Here is a 17,582-nt window from a genome sequence, read left to right as displayed (position 1 = left end):
CCTACATTGTTAGTAATGTAACCTCTTTCATTCCTGATTTATTTTTTTTTCTGGCGGCGGTGGTTTGAAATTTTGTTGACCTTTCCTAAGCACCACATTTCAGTTTTGTTGATTATCTGTGTTTTTAATCCTTCATTTTCTTAATTTCAATTCAAATTGTTGTTATTTTCTTCCTTCTCTTCAATTGAGGTTTTGTTTGCTCCCTTTTACTAATGTCTTGAAGGGGAAGTTATTTATTTCATGTATTTTTAAATGTAAGCTTTTAATATTATGTATAATTCTAATGCACTAATAAAATATTTAAGAAGAAGAAAAAATATAGACATTCAATGCTCTAAATTTTCCTCTACGGGCTGGGCATGTGGCTCAAGCGGTAGTGCGCTCGCCTGCCATGCATTGCGGCCCGGGTTCGATCCTCAGCACCACATACAAGCAAAGATGTTGTGCCCGCCAAAAACTAAAAAATAAATATTAAAAAAAATTCTCTCTCTCTCTCTCTCTCTCTCTCTCTCTCTCTCAAATAAATAAATAAATAAATAAATAAATAAAATTCCTCTAGTACTCCTTTAAATATCTCATGTGTTTGGGGTACTTGGTTGTGTTATTTTCATTCACCTTACAATATTTTAATATATGTTGTATTTTCTTTGACTCATATATTCATAAGTAATTTTAAAAAAATTTTTCCATATGCTGTGAATATCAAATTTCCTTCTAATCTTGTTTTCAAATTCTATTTCAGTGTGGCTTGGAAACATACTTGGTATATTTCAATTTATTTATTGATAGTGTTTTTGATGGCCTATCCTATGATCTATTCTGGAGAATGTTCTGTGCATTTATTATTGGACAAAATGTTGAATAAATGCCTGTTAGGTATTGCTGGTTTGTAGTATTGTTCAGTTCTCTATTTTATTATTAATTTTCTGCCTCACTACTATACCCATTATTGAATGTGGGGTATTGAAGTCCCCAAATACTGTTATTAAATTGTCTATATTTCTCTCTTCAGTTGGGACAGTTTTTGTTTCATGTGTTTTTTGGCTCTGTTGTTAGGCGCATGCATAATTGTCATTGTTATATCTTCCTATTGAATTGGAACTTTACCATTGTAAAATACCTATAAGAGAAGATTTTGAAAGCTTCTTCTCAGCAAAAGAAACAATCAATGAGGGGAAGAAAGAACCTACATTTGGGGAGCAAATTTTTGCCACACACATGTCAGAGCACTAATCTCAAGTATATATACGGAACTCAAAAAATTAACATCAATAAAACAAACAACCCAATCAACAAATGGGCTAAGGAACTGAACAGACACTTCTCAGAAGAAGATATACACTTGATCAACAGACATATGAAAAAATGTTCATCGTCTCTAGTAATAGAGAAATGCAAATCAAAACTACTCTAAGATTTCATCTCATCCCAGTCAAAATGGCTGTTATCAAGAATACAAACAACAGTAAGTGTTTTGGTGAGGATGTGGGGGGAAAGGCACACTCATATATTGCTGATGGGACTGCAATTTGATGCAACCACTCTGGAAAGCATTATGGAGATTCCTTAGAAAACTTGGAATGGAGCCACCATGTGACACAGCTATCCCATATACACCCAAAGGACTTAAAGTCAGCATACTATAGTAATGCAGCCACATCAATGTTTATAGCAGCTCAATTCACAGTAGCTGAACTGTGGAACCAACCTAGATGCCCTTCAATAGATGAATGGATAAAGAAACTGGTATATACACACAATGGAGTATTTCTTGGCATAAAGAGAGAATAAAATTATGGCATTCGCAGGTAAATGGATGGAGTTGGAGAATATCATACTAAGTGAAGTAAGCCTATTACAAAAATACAAAGGCCAAATAATCTCTCTGATAAGTGGATGCAGATCCATAAAATGTGGGGTATGGGAAAAATGGAGGAACTATGATTGGTGAAAGGGGAGGGAGAGATGGGGAGGGGGCATGGGAGCAGGAAAGATGGTGGAATGAGATGGACATCATTGCCCTAGGTACCTGTATGACTACACATATGGTGTGATGCTATATCGTGTACAACCAGAGAAATGAAAAGTTATGCTGCAATTGTGTACAATGAATCAAAATGCATTCTGCTGTCATATATACCTAATTATAATAGGTAAATAAATAAATTTAAATAAACAATACCATTTCCTGTTACATAAGAGAGGATTTTAAAATACATAATCCATTATTGTTATTTAAAACTTGTTGCACCATAGAACACCAGAACTTATTTCTACCAAACTACATTGTACCTACTGATTGGCCTTACCTTCTCCCTCCTTCCTCTTACTCTTTCTCACATTGTACCTCATAAATATGTACAAATATTATGTATCAGTCAGAAATGAAATGAAATGAAAATTACATATTCTTTTGGTCAACTTCTATTTCTTACTGAAACAAACTTTAGGATGGGTTCCTGGTATCTGAATTGTTACAAGGTTCTTTGGGTAATCTTAATGCATCCAGGAATTTGCATGTTTTCATTTTAGTACAGGAGATTAAAACCAGGGCCTTTTACATGCTGGGCACGTGGTCTACCACTGAGTTACATCACCAGCCTTTTAAATTTTATTTTTAGACAGGGTCTTGCCAAATTGCCCAGGTCAGCCTCTAACTTGAGATCCTCTGGAGTAGCTGGGATTACAGGTGTGCACCACTGTATTGGGCTGCAAGTTTGCTTTTTACTTGTACTTTTAAATCTAATACCTGTTATAGTTGGGTATTCATAATCTGAAAGTTTGAAACTCAAAATCTGAAAGGTTTTGAGCTCTGACATTATACCACAAGGGAAAAATTTCCACATAGTGCAATTTTGCTCCATGTACAAGAGTATTTAAAACACTGTTTAATATTACCTTCAGGCTATGTGTATAAGGTTTATATAAGATATAAATGAGTTCATTTTTACATTTGCGTCTCATCCCCAAAATATTTCATTATGTATAAGCAAATATTCCAAAATCTAAAAATAGTTGAAAATTAAAAACACTTTGGTTCCAAACATTTTGGATAATACTCAAATATATACTTTTGTTGTAGTGGCCTAAGATGTAAATTCATAATTTTCTGTACTTATCCCAGCACCATATGTTAAATGACTCATTAATTTCACATTGATTTGACATGCCAACTTTTATAATATAGTAAATGTGTGTGTAGGGGGTCCGTACACCTGTGTGTCTTTTCTGGCCTTAGTATTTTAGTTAGTTAAGCTACCACTCTTTGAGTAATACCACACTGTTTTAATTATTATAGTTTTATGATGTGTTTTACTAAGTGCGAATGCAAAACCTTCCTTAATTTTTATTTTATTATTTTCTCCCATAATAAAATTTTAAAAGATTATTATAATTCAATAATTTTCTTGCTTTAACTGTTTTGTGTGATTTTGTAGAATTAATTTTCCACAGTATTGAAAAGATCATAGTTTAGCCTTATCTCCTATGATAGTATTTTTTTCCACATTTACTTAGGAAATGAATTTCAAACTGAGGTCTGTAAATGTTAATTTTACCTCTTTGCCTCATTCAATTTTTTAAAATCTTAGTGCTTAATATGGTCATTTTGCCTCTAGATATCTTTCTGTCCATTTTTCTGAATTGAAGTCTAGGTATTCACTTTTTTTTTTACCAACCTTTTATTAATACTCTCGGGCTCAAGGGAATTTGTGTTAAGAATTATTGACTATACACTTATTTTTGCTTGGTGGATCCTAACAGAATCACAGTGGAATCTGGAAGCTACATAATTAGATCATATTGTCTATGTATGTCATTTTTACAAGTGAAAAAATGATCCTAGAGCATGGGAATGCTTGTCAATGAGATTGTAATGATTCAACTTCTGAAGTAAACTAGGGGAATATTTCTTGTGTGTTAGTGCTTTTTTCCATTACCATTATCTGTCTTATCATTTTTTTTTCATTTTATTCTAATTTAAATTTGTTTGTGCATAGTTTTTCTTTTCTTTTTTCTTTTTAAAATCTAGATTGGAAGCTCCTTAAAGGCAGCACCTACATTTACACATTTTTGTACAGCTCATAGACATAATATTGTGCTTTGTACTCTTTGAGCATTTAATCAATATTAATGGAAATTGGTTTTTAAAAAAAGTTACTCCATTAATCAGATGTCTAATTAGGGCTATTTCCTTGTGGGTGCCACTGTTATAACTGTATAGAAAGTGGCATCTAGTGGTTGGTGTGTGTATTACAGTTGCCTGGTTTTTGTTTTTAACCCATGAGTACCAGAGTCCTTCCCATAAGCTAGGCAGAATAAATAAAATTCAAAATTTAAACTTTAAAATTTATTTTTAAAATTTATCTATAATTCCAAAATGTTTCAAGTAGTGATCTCTCTAAAGAAAACTACAAGTTAATTAATAAAGATGTATAAAAAAGATGAAATTACCAATTTTTAAGAAAAATATTGCATAAAATCACTTGTAAAATCACACAGAAGAACATTAAAGGTTTTGTTTGTTTATACATTATACTGAGATTTTTGGACACTGATTAGTGAAAAATATTGTAAAGAAGTCACATAGTTTTATTCCATATTAATGAAATCCTATTATCCAGTTGCTTTGCATTATTCTCAGAATCTTTAATTCATATTTTAAAGAGGAAAATCTCCCCGTAAAGACTGAATATGCAAAATTATACCATCTTCTACTTACAAAAAACCCTTATGCACATATATTCACATATTGTGTGTAGTCATTCATTCAACTTCAAATGTTATTCTTACATTAACAGCCATTTTGGATTTGCAGTAACCTTTGCACCTCTATTAATGCATGTAATTGGATGCTGAGAGTGTGCACAATCTAAAATTTATTTTTTTACAAAGAATATTTTATATTTAAAATTAACCCCTGTTTCTGTCTCATTATAATGTAATTTTTGTATATAGGTTTATTCTTTCTATTAAAGAACAAAGATTTACTGTCTTTGTATTTCTGCTTGCACTTAACATAGTGGCTGGCACAAAACAACACGTGATCAATAAGTATCTGTTGAATTATGTTAACATGAGTTGCATCTTATTCATTTTTATATCTTTCATACCTAAAAAATTTTCTGGCCTGTAATCATGCTCACTTCATGTATGATGAATGAGTTTGTCTGAATAAAACTGTAATGTAGTTAACATTTAACACTAAAATCAGTGTACAATCTAATCACCTATTTATAATAAATAAATAATGGCTGCCTGACAGACTGATTTAGAAGTGTCAAGAGTACATCTTTTACTAGAATAGCCTCTTGCAGTTGATTGAGAGATCCTCTGTCTTCAAGCCATTGTGGTTTGCTTTTATAATAAGGAAAAGAGATTTCAGCATGAGGGTGGCTTCTAATTTCAGCTGCATTAGTTGATAAGGATTCAGAAAGATGCTGTGTTGTAGACTAAAGAAAGGGAAGCACGGAGCCCGGCATAAGCCTGTAATCCCAGCAACCCTGAAGGCTGAAGTAGGAGGATCACAAATTTCAGGCCAGCCTCAGCAACTTAGGAGACCCTGTTTCAACAAAAGGGTAGGGACTGGGGATGTGACTACAGTAAACTGCCTTGGGAAAAAAAGTAGAAAGAAAAGAAAGTATGGAATGTTGAGTAGGAGGGAAAGGCACTTTTTAAGCCACAGACTCTTCAGATTGAGCACTAATGGATGAACTTTATTTGGCTTTTGCATCATACAAAGGTTTCAGTTAAGTTAGTTTGTTGATCTCTTTGATGAAAAGCATGCCATGTTCTTGTACATAAGTAGTAAGCTGTCAACCTAAGTTACACTAATTACTATTTGTTTTTCTAAGCTGTTCAGCTTCATGCCAGAGTAAAAGATAGCTATGGATGGCAGAAGTTACCTACTTTCTTCTTATTTACTGTACACTTTTATTTTAGAGGAAGTTGTTTTTTTTTTTTTTTGTTTGTTTTAGGACCTTACTTCCTAATATGAGCGAATTAAGGTGTTAGTTGTGGCTATTTAGAACATTTAGGCTGTGGAAGCAGCTTTTTTGGTAAAGCTTGGAGCTGTTAGAGGTTGAGCTGCTGTTAGTGATGGGGGAGTAGAGACAAAGAAAAAAAAGTGGTAAAATACAGCATTATGTATTCTGTGTGCCATGACTGCTCATGAATGCAAAGAAGCAAGTTGACTTCAAGTGGGAGCTATCTTTGACTAGTTGCCAAATTGATTGCTAATTTAGATAGAGAGGTGGCTTCTTTAAAGTAATATTAGGAGAAAAACAAAGGAATTTCTAGAACTTGGACATGTGACAAATCACATTATAAGGAAGTTATATGAATTTCTTTTTCATTTTATCCTCTTTATTTAAAAAGATATATCTTTCTTTAGAATGATAAAAAGTATATTAGATCATTGTGAAAAGCTCAAACATAAATGTATATAATAAAAGGTTAGAGCTTCCCCAAAGGTAACTGTTGTTTGTCATTTCTATATATCCTTTCAGATAGTTCACTGTTTTTAAAAGTTTGGATTACTGAGTTCCATTGAATTCTAAGTCATGAATTTGATTTTCAGTTTCATATTTAATTATTTCCCTTGTTTCTTTTCTTTATAGGCTTGCTATGGATGTTCTTCAGGATCAAAGTGTGACTGTAATGGTATAAAAGGGGAAAAGGTAAGATTGGAGAGGCCTTTTAAAGCTTAGTAAAACCAGTAAAATACTTTTTTAATACATTTTCAAAATAGGGCTTCTATCTGAACATGTAAATAAATAAAACAAGTTCTACTCTCCTGTTTATTTTGAGAACTTATAAAGATTGGATTGTATCTCAGGGATCAGCTAACATCTTCTTATAAAAGGCCATGTAACAAATATTTTAGGCTTTGTGGGACACATGAGGTCTGTGTCACATTTTCTTCTTTCCTGTTTGTGTGTGTGTTTGCTGTTGAGATGCTGAAACTGAAACCCAGGGACTCAGACACACTAGGCAAATACTCTACTACTGAGCTACATCCTAGCTCTTCTTTCCTTTCTAAAAACAGCTTTTTAAAAGTGACCAAGAAAGTTCTTGGCTCTTGGACCAAACAAAATAAGCTTCTAACTGCATTTGGCCTGAAAACTTTGATCTACCCTTATTAATCTTGTTGAAGTCACTGACTTAATAGGCAAAAGGAAGAGAATACTTTAAAAAATTAAACATGTATCAAGCTACTAAGATGTGCTGGATACCAAGCTAGGCAATTCCATGTAGTTTTCTTTAGTCTCTGCAAATTATTGATAGGTGAATGTCTATTTTTACCTTTTCCTGTAGCAGCACCTCCTATTGTATGGATATGATGACTATAAAGCAAGAATAGGCGAGTATTAAATAGCCTAAACCTAGCCATTGTAAGTTAGTGACTTACATAAAAATTCAAAAAATAAAAAAAGGATAGTGAATTGGTGAATTTTAAACTAAAGAAAATTATATTAGGAGGAGAATCTCACTCTGGTCTCTACTTTTGGGAGTTCAATAAATGTTTTTGAATGAATAAGTGAATGGTTCTACTAATTATATATGGAAAAGTTTGGGATAATGCCATAAGGGTATATTCCACTTAGGAATATGGAAGATTAATTAGCATAGTAAGATGTTTAAATGTCCTAGATCAAAGAAAACCACTTGTTTGATTATTTTGCAGTTCTTTATTCTCAAGCCCATTTGACCTTTGTAATCCCTATTTTCCCAACAGAATACCCATTAATATTAATTAAATAATTTTCCATGGAACACTTACATGAGTAGCATTAGTTTGAGGGAAATAGTTTTGTAGTAAGAGTGTTTTCTGTAGTGATAAAAAGACTAAGAGGGATTCATTCCACATCATAGTGCAGTGACTATTATCACATTAATTTATCTGGAGATAAGAATTAAAAACTCTGAACAAAATATAATATCTAATTGATAAGATAGGATAGTTGCCAAAGGAATAAAGTGGAAAGGATTCTTTAAAAAAGAATGAACACTATGGGCTGGGGTTGTATCAGTGGTAGAGCACTTGCCTACAACTTGTGAGGCACGGGGTTCAATACTCAGCACCACATACAAATAAAATAAATAAAAATAAAGGTATTGTGTCCATCTACAACTAAAAAAAATTAAGAAGAATAAACATTAGGTGAATTTAAATTTATATTTTTTCTTCCTGAGTATACCCCATGTGTGCATGTTAGAGGATGGCTACAACCCTGACAAAAACCCACAGTTAGAATGCTTTGAGATTTCAAGAGAAAGAGTTGAGGATGCCAGAAAGGCTTGAAAGTAAGGGAAGATGTGCTAGAGTAGAAATAAACAAAGACAGGAGAGTTTAAAAATATGCTTAAAGATTCCACTCAAATTCATGGTTAAATCCTGAACTTCATAGGTATAGGGAAGAGTCATACTACCCAGCCAAAAAAAAAAAAAAAAATGATGGAAGTACATGTACATAGATTTAACTGCAGTTCATTGAAAGCAAAACAGTTTTAAGTTTGAGTTCACCTGATTCAACTATTATATTTTCAGCACTGGGGGTTGAACCTAGGGCCTCATACATGCTAGAAAAGTGTTCTACCACTAAGCAATATCCTTTTTATGTTATTTAACTTAGTATCAGTCAAATCTTTGTCACTGTGACGTAAATAACTGACAAGAACAACTTAGAGGAGAAAAAAAGTATTTAAGCTCATGATTTCAGAATTTCAGTCCATGGTCCATTGACTCTATTGCTGTAGGCCTGAGTTGAAGCAGATCATGATAGCAGAAGGGCATGATGGAAGAAAGTTACTCAGCTCATGGCAGATGGAAAGTAGAGGGGAGGAGAAGAAGGGGCCAGGGACAAATATAGTCGAAGGCCATGCCTTCATTGACCTGTTTACTTCAGTCAAACCCATCTGTCCATAGTTATCCCCCAGTTGTTCATTCAAATTATTAATACATCCAATAGATTAGTCTACTCCATTTATAATTCAATTTTAACCTATGACCATTGATACATTGCTTAACACATGGGCTCTTTGGGGGGCAGTTTTAGATCCAAATGATACCATTTATTTTAAGATGATGCCTCACTAATGTGTTCAGGCCAATCTCAAACTTTTAATCTTTCAGCCTCAAACTACCAAGTATCTGGGATATGGGCATGTACCAGCATGCCTGGCATTAGCTAACAGTTTGTTACAACAAAAATTCAATACTTTTCAGATAGAGATAAGAGAATCCAAAATTTCTATATATTACCTACACTATCCAGTATGCAATTAAAACTTACCAAGTTGAAAATCAACTCTAAAATAATACTGATGTCAGAATTTTTCAGTGAAGAAAAATTTATCAGATAGACTTAATAGCAGAGCTGAGATTTAAAAAAAGAAAAAGGTCAATGAACTTTAAGATTTAAAGTAAAAAAAAAAGATCTCTGAACACAGGAAAAAATGAAAAAAAAATAGAAAGATTAGGGCCTTAGTGACCTGTGTAACTATATCAAATAGTCTAAAATAAATGTCAATAAAGTCCTACAAGGACAGGAGAGAAAGATCAGAGGGGTAAAAACATAATGAAACATGGGACAGTATTAATGGAAATAATTCCCTGCCAGTAGGTGAAAAATATAAATTTGTAGATACAATAATTTGGACAAACCTCAAGTAGGATAAAAGCAAAGAAAACTACACATAGTTCCCATCATAATGAAACAATGAAAAAGAAGCCAAATAAAAGAAAATCTTAAAAGCTAGAGAAAATTCCTATTGCATACAGTGGAATGATGACATGAATGTGCCCTTCACAGAGAGTGTGGATAATATGCAATATATCATTAGAAGTTGACAAATTCTGCAAACATAATGATCATACAGTGAAAATATACCTCAAAAATAAAGGAAACTTTTAAGATATTTTGCAATGATAAGAATGTAGAGAATTTGGCATAAATGTACTGAGAGAGAAATTTCTTCAGGTTAAAGGGAAATGTCAGTAGACAGAAGTGTGAATTTGCAGGAAGGAATGAAAGGCACTAGAAATGGTGTATATGTGGTTAAATATAAAAGACTATATCCTTTTCCTCTCTCTTATTTAACACAAAAGAGGATTTAAAGCGTAAGATCATAGCTCCAAAATACCCGAAGCCAAATCTGACAGAATTAAAGGGACAAATTTACAACCATAGTTATAGATTCTGATACTCCTACCTCAGTCATTGACAATACTCAGAAAGTCAGTTAAGGGTGTAGATGATTTGAATTGCACTATTAACAACCTGGCCTTATTGACATATAAAGAATACTATGTCCAATAACTACAAAATACAATTTTTTCAAGAGCACATGGAATTTTTAACAAGATAAACTATATTATGAGCTACAAAATAAGACCCTATAAATACCAAAAGTTTAAAAATATGAGTATCCATTCCCTGATCACAGTGAAACGAGTAAGAAACCAATAACAATCTGTAGAAAAACCTCAACTATTTGGAAATTAGAAAGCATTATTCTACATAACTGATGGATCAAGGAAGAAATTGGAAGGAAAATTGGAAAATTTTGTTTTTTGGAATTGGAAATTGTTTGGAATTGGAAAATGTTGTATTTTGTTTAAAAGCAACAATTGAAAATTTGGAATGACATGAAAAGAGTGCTTAGGTGGGAAACAGCTTTAAATATCTATGTAAAAAAAGAATGATTAACATTGGTGATCAAAATTTCCTACTTAAGTAACTAGAAAAGGACAAGTAAACTAAATTTAAATTAAGAGAAAGAGGATAATAAGGTAAAAATCAATATATATGAACTAGAAAACAAATAATAGAAAAAACTTACCCAAATTTGTTAATTGATAAATTGATAGCATGACTGGTAATACAGAGAAAAATAAAAATACAATTAGGAATGACACTACAAAAATTAAAGATCAATAATGGAATATTATATATATGTTTACAAAAATTTGACAATTGGGGCTGGGGTTCTGGCTGAGTGGTAGAATGCTCGCCTAGCACATGTGAGGTGCTGGGTTCAATCCTCAGCACCACATAAAAATAAATAAATCAAATAAAGCTATTGTGTCCAACTACAGCTAGAAAAATATTTTAAAAATTGGCAACTTAGTTGAAATGGACAAGTTCCTTGAGAAATAAATATTATCAAAACAAAATAAATGAATAAATAATAGAATAAAATAAGCAAAAGATTAATAACCCTGTATTTATAATAAAGATATTGGATTTTCAATCCTTTCTACAAAATCTCAAGTTTCATAAGGTTTCACTGATGAATTCTATTAAACATTTATGTGGGAGACAATGTCAATCTTGCATGAAAGCATTTAGAAAATACAGGAGTAGGGAATGTCTTCCATCTGCATGAAGTAAGCATAGTCCTGATACCCAAACTAGACAGAGACAGAATTACCAAAACAGAAAACTACATCAGTAGCCTCCATGAACACAGATGCAGAGAGTCTTAAAATTTTAGCAAATTCTATTTAACAACATATAAAGTATATAATATGCTAGGAATGCATGTTTCATTTAACATGTGAAAATAAAAAATTGTCATTCACTATATTAAATACTAAAATATTTTAAAGCATAAAGAAATAAATCTACCATCCACCTTAATAGACAATAAAGAATGCATTTTACAACTTCAATTTACATTGGTGATAAACTCTTAGCAAAGTAAGAGTAGGAGAGATTTCCTCATTAAAGGGAATCTACCAAACCAATTCATCTAAAATTATATGCAGTGGGTAGTTTGTTATTTTCTCCTAAGTTCAGAAACATATCTGCTCTCACCATCTCTATTCGAATATCACTAGTATAGTAAAGAAGAAAAAATAAGCAAAAAGCATCCACTCTGGAAAGGAAGAAATAAAGCTGTTTTTTTCTTTGCTGCTATTGATGGCATAATTTGTCAATGCAGAAAATTCTATGGACATACACTAAGGTGTTCCAAAAATTCATTACTGCTTTTAGAAAGATTATTTTAAAAACAAATAAATTAAGATCAATAAAAAATCAGTTCTATTTCCATAGTCAATTTTCTATGAAAATTAGGAAATTGGAATCATAATAATGCCTTTGACAATTACAAAAATTTGGAAAACTTAAGACTAAGTCAGACAAAATATGCGATGTCTGGACACTGAAAACTATAAGAATATTGCTGGAAAAAATAGAAGACCTGAATAAATGGAGATATATATCATGTTCATGGACTGGAAAATTCATTATTTATATACTGTAGGCAGGTAGGGCATGGTTCAAGGAAGTAGGTCACTGAAGGTGTGCCTCTGGGAGTTATATTTCCCTGGCACCCTGTTTGTACTCTCTCTTTCCTGGATGTCATGAACCAAGTAGCTTTGTTCTGCCATTATGTTCTGCCTTACCTTGAGTCCAAAGCAATGAAGTCCATCAACCAGGGATGGAACTTCTGAAAGCCTGAGCCACAATACACTTTTCTCCTCTAAGTTGTTCTTGTTGGGTCTTTTGGTCACAGTGATGAAAAGCTGAATAAAAAATTACATTTCATCAAAATTAGGAATTTCTTCTTATTTAAAAGTCATTGTGGGGCTGGACACGGTAGTACATTCCTGTAATCCCAGTGACTCAGGAGAGCAAGGCAGAAGGATCACAAGTTCAAGGCTAATCTCAGTAACATAGTGAGATCCTCAGCAACTTAGTGTGACCCTATCTCAAAATTAATACACACATCACATATATGGGGCTGTGGATATATAGCTCAGTGGTAGAGAATCCTGAGATTCAATCCCTAGTACCTGTCCCCCACCCACACAAAGACATTTTTAAAGAGAATTAATGAAAAGATATCCCACAATCTTAGAAAAAAGATTGTGAATCATATGTCTCTTAAAGAACTTGAATCCTGGGGCTGGGGTTGTGGCTCAGGGGTAGAGCACTCGCCTAGCATGTGTGAGGCCCTGGGTTTGATCCTCAGCACCACATAAATACATTAATTAATTAAATAAGGTCTATAAAAAAGAACTTGTATCTAGAATATTTAAAGAACTCTTAAAATTCAATAATAAAACAAACAACCCCAACTAAAATTAAATTAGAAGAAAGTAGCAAGAGATTTTAATACACTTGATAAAATCTGATATATAGGTGGCAAAATCACACATGAAAAGATGTTCAACATTATTAATTAGGGAAATACAAAACAATCACAAGGAGATAGCACCATTATAATATAATCTAAATATTATTGGCCATACCAAGTATAAGTGAGGATGTGGAGTAATTGGAACTATTGTAGATTGCTAGTGCAATGTCAAATGATGCAAACACTTTGGGGAACAGTTTGATGGTTTCTTTAAAAGTTTTGACTTGCTATCTATTGTATGACCCTGTCCATTCTTAGGCATTTATCCATTAGAAATGAAAGCATACATTAATATATAACTAGTGCATTAATAATATTCATAGTAGCTTTATTTGTAATAGCCAGAAAGTAGAAACAACCAACTGCCCATCATCAGGTAACTTAATGAACAATTGCAAAATATCTATGCAATGAAACACTACTCAGCAATAAAAATAGATTAACTACCAGTAGCCATCACAACATGTTTGAATATCAAACAATGATGCTGAGTGAAAAGTTAGACAAAAGTATGATATGTGTGATTCCATTCATATAAAATTCTGGAAAATGTAAGTTTCATTAAGAAATAGTTTAGTGTATAGTGACAGAAAGCAGATCAGTCAGTGCCTGGGGTGGTGGGATTGGGGTAGAGAGGTAGAAGCACAGGAAAGTTGAGGGCACAAGGAACCTTTTGTAAGTGATGGATGTGTTCTTTATTTTGGCTGTGGTAATGGTTTCACTGTTCATTATTTTTCTTTTTTGGGGCAAGGGTTACTAGGGATTGAACTCAGGGGCACTCGACCACTGAGCCACATCCCCATCCCTATTTTATATTTTATATAAAGACAGGGTCTCACTGAGTTGCTTAGTGCCTCCTTTTTGCTGAGGCTGGCTTTGAACTCGCCATTCTCCTGCCTCAGCTTCCGGAGCCGCTGTGATTACAGGCATGCACCATTGTGCTCAGCTTGTTTGTGATTTTTCACACAAAAAATGAAATTCATTCTATCTAACTCATATTGTCATTTGGAATAGTAAATAAGATAAAAACATTGTGAATTTGTAATAACATCTGGCATATAAAAAACATTCAGTATGGGTTAGTTGTTATTATTGTTGAGTTTTAAATGCCTGTGATGTTTAAACCAGTTGTTTATAGGAATTTAGCTTTAAGGAGAAACATTAATATGTGAGATTTCCCAGGGAAAGAGAGAGAAGATGATCAAAAAAGAGCCTACAATGATACCAATAATTAAAGAACAGGTAGAGGGAGAATATTATTTTACAAAGGAAAATAAGAATGATTTTTTTTTAATATTCAACTAGGCAGACAGGATAAACCAGGTTTTCTCTTTAAGTTTGATCTCTTGATTTCCTAAGATTTAAGGTTTCCTCAAAAAAAATTCTCTAGCCAAATGTCTTTATAGGAACCTTCTTAAGCAGATACTAATATAATAACAGCCCAGGCAGCACCCAAGAAAGAGAAAGTATCTATATCTATAAGGAAACTGATCCACAGATACAGACACACAACATCATTTTCTGTTTGTTATTGTTAGCAAGTAACAAAAAAATCTTGAGTATTTTTAAGGATTAAATGAACCCCTAACAGGGTAGCAAAGAGTAAGCACAAAACCTATGTCAGTCTTCCCTACCATCTATATGAGGAATTGAGTAGAGGACCCTACACTTAACCCTTTCTTACTCAAGGCTTCTGTAGTCTCCACTCAGAAAACTTTAACCTTTGAGAGTCTCAGAATTGATCTTCTAGTTTGTATGTTGCTGGCCAATCGCTGACCTTCTATCTTCGTTACTATAATATTTTTCAATCTGCTATATGTGATATTATAGAATCTAGTGTGAGGAGATTTCAGGATATATCCTTTATTAGATGTATTATTTATTAATTCCAACACAATTAACATAATTAACTTTTCATCATCTTCTACTCTTTAGTCTCTTTTCTTAACTATAACCCAGAAAGCAGTTTCATATCAGAGAAAATATAGCTTTCTTCAAATATTATCCTCAAGTTTTGGCAGAGGTATGCTCTATATAGCAGTTGAAATCCCCAAAAGTAGCTGTTTTCCACTTATGGAAATCTACTAGAACTAGATTTTTTTTTTACCTTCTTGCCTTTCTTTCTGACTGGAATTTGCAATAGAATTTTTACTGCTACCTCTACCAGTAATGAGCTTTTTAATGATTTCAGGTAGTTTAGTTGTACAGATTTTGAAACTTTTAATTTCTCCCTTCTTGACCTGTTTTCTTCAAAGTAATTAATTGAGGTTGATGAATATTAAATCACAATTTTATGACTCATTGAAACAACAAAGGAATATATGTGTAGAAAATGTATACATAGTAAGTAATTATTGTCAAAGCTACAGAAGTCTACTGTATATCTTAAACCGTAGGAGAAATATGTATGCACTGGCCTGTGGGTCAGTTTCCTTGCACGTACAGATGCTTTCTCTTTCTTAGGTGCTGCCTGGGCTGTTGTTTTATTAGGAACTGGTAAGAGGGTTCTTATAAAGACATTTGGCTAGAGAAAGTTTTTTTTTTTTTTTGAGAAATCCTTAAATCTTAGGAAATCAGGAAAATGTTAGTAGCCTTCTATACGGAAGCACACGCCGGAAAGCTATGAGCCCTTTAGTTCTTAAAGTACATGGTGGAGAATTTTGTGATTGGTCTCCATAGGACTATTGGAGTTTACACTCTTACTATTATTGGCTGTTTACAAATTAATTAACCCTCTTATGTTGATCTAAATAATATGCTTGCTGGCTTTTCTACCCCTGCCTTTCTGGCTTTATAGATATATCAGATAACTATCATTAGCTGATAAGATGTGATGGGCCCTCACTGGTAGGTAGGCAGCCCTCCTGTGCTTGTGTTAACTGCTATGATCAAAATTGAGATTTGAGTCAAAATTCAATTATTCTGAATAGAGGTGGTGTTTTCTTGTATCTTTTGTTTTCTACACTGAATGTGCATTTCTTTATCATATTAATTTTACAATCAGAAAAAATTATTAAAAAGTTGATGTTCTAAAGATTTGTTCTGGCCAATTTAATTGAATCTCCAACCAGCAAATGAATTTTTACTCTGTATAATCCTGCAATTCTTCTACTTTACAACAAATCTGGAAGCTTCTCCAGTGGTTTCTTTTTATACTTCATCTCTTCCCCATGCTTTTTTCATGTAACATTTACAAACGTGATTTCCTGGTCCTATTGCCATCTTCCTTGTTAAAATCTTGATGTTAGTATGTTTAAATCTCACTTTATCTCTGATATATTCTTTAGTTTTATAGGAGATTACACTACTATGTGTGATATAAATTTGGCATGATTTGTGTTTTTCTCCTTAAATCTTACAGTTTTCTTCATGTTAATAAAAACTGTGAATTCAATATCATTAAATTGTCAGTTTTGCTGGGCACAGTGGTGTACGCCTGTAATCCCAGCAGCTTGGGAGGCTGAGGCAGGAGGATTGCGAGTTCAAAGCCAGCTTCAGCAACAGCGAGGTGCTAAGCAACTCAGTGAAACCCTGTCTCTAAATAAAATACAAAAAAGGGCTGGGGGTGTGGCTCAGTGGTCAAGTGCCCCTGAGTTCAATCTGCACTACAAAAAAAAAAAAAAATACATCATGGTCTGTATAGATATTTGATCTTTTGAGTATCAACCATGCCTGTGCTTGGAAATTAAAAAATGACTTTACCTTTAATTCTTGTTTCATTGCAGGGAGAGAGAGGATTTCCAGGTTTAGAAGGCCATCCAGGTTTGCCTGGATTCCCAGGTCCAGAAGGACCTCCAGGGCCTCGGGGACAAAAGGTATGTTCAAACTACTAAAACCACAGGAATTGAGTCATCTTAAATGTGAGACTAGGTGTCAAATCAACTAAAAAGTTATTGAATTCTAGTGAGAAAATATTAAAATCAAACATTAGAATGATGAGGAGTCTATAACTTATTGATTTTTTTCTTTTTTCCTCTGTTTCTTTTGCATTACAATTCTTAATACAACTTTATACCACAATTTACATATCTCTGTTTGTTTATAAGGTATGTTGACACCAAATTCACATCTTCATACATATATTTTGTATAATGATGACCATCACCTTCCACAATATTTTATTTTAATTGAATATTACTACTATATTAAGATGTTTTAGGAAGATGTTTTACTGTATGTAGCTGTTGGGAATCCTTTAAAAAAGTTCTTTCAAGAGCTCAGCTGAACTGAGAAGAGCCAAGGTGCTTAGTGTCAGAGTAGCTCATTAAGACAGCATATCACGTTGGCTGGGGATGTGACTTGGTGTTAAGAGTGGTTGCCTAGCATTCATGAAGGCCCTGAGTTTTATTCTCAGCACTGGGAAAAAAGCCATAATGAAAGTAACTGTTGAACCTTTACTGACTTACTGCAGTTTTATAAAAAATGAAGTGAAAC

General features: G+C 33.1%; 1 protein-coding gene across 2 annotated transcripts in view; it reads left to right on the top strand.

Annotated features, from left to right (window-relative positions):
- The window catches only part of Col4a5 (collagen type IV alpha 5 chain), a 220,059-nt gene that overhangs the window by 79,340 nt on the left and 123,137 nt on the right, over nt 1–17,582 (top strand). For both annotated transcript variants that reach the window (XM_077794061.1, XM_077794062.1), the window contains exons 2-3: nt 6,618–6,677; nt 16,874–16,963. In XM_077794061.1, the coding sequence (XP_077650187.1) occupies nt 6,618–6,677; nt 16,874–16,963 (150 nt within the window). The remainder of the gene's footprint in view (nt 1–6,617; nt 6,678–16,873; nt 16,964–17,582) is intronic.

The sequence above is a fragment of the Urocitellus parryii genome, chromosome X, assembly GCF_045843805.1.
Source record: "Urocitellus parryii isolate mUroPar1 chromosome X, mUroPar1.hap1, whole genome shotgun sequence".
NCBI lineage: Eukaryota > Metazoa > Chordata > Mammalia > Rodentia > Sciuridae > Urocitellus > Urocitellus parryii.
This window is presented reverse-complemented; position numbering and strand designations above follow the sequence as displayed.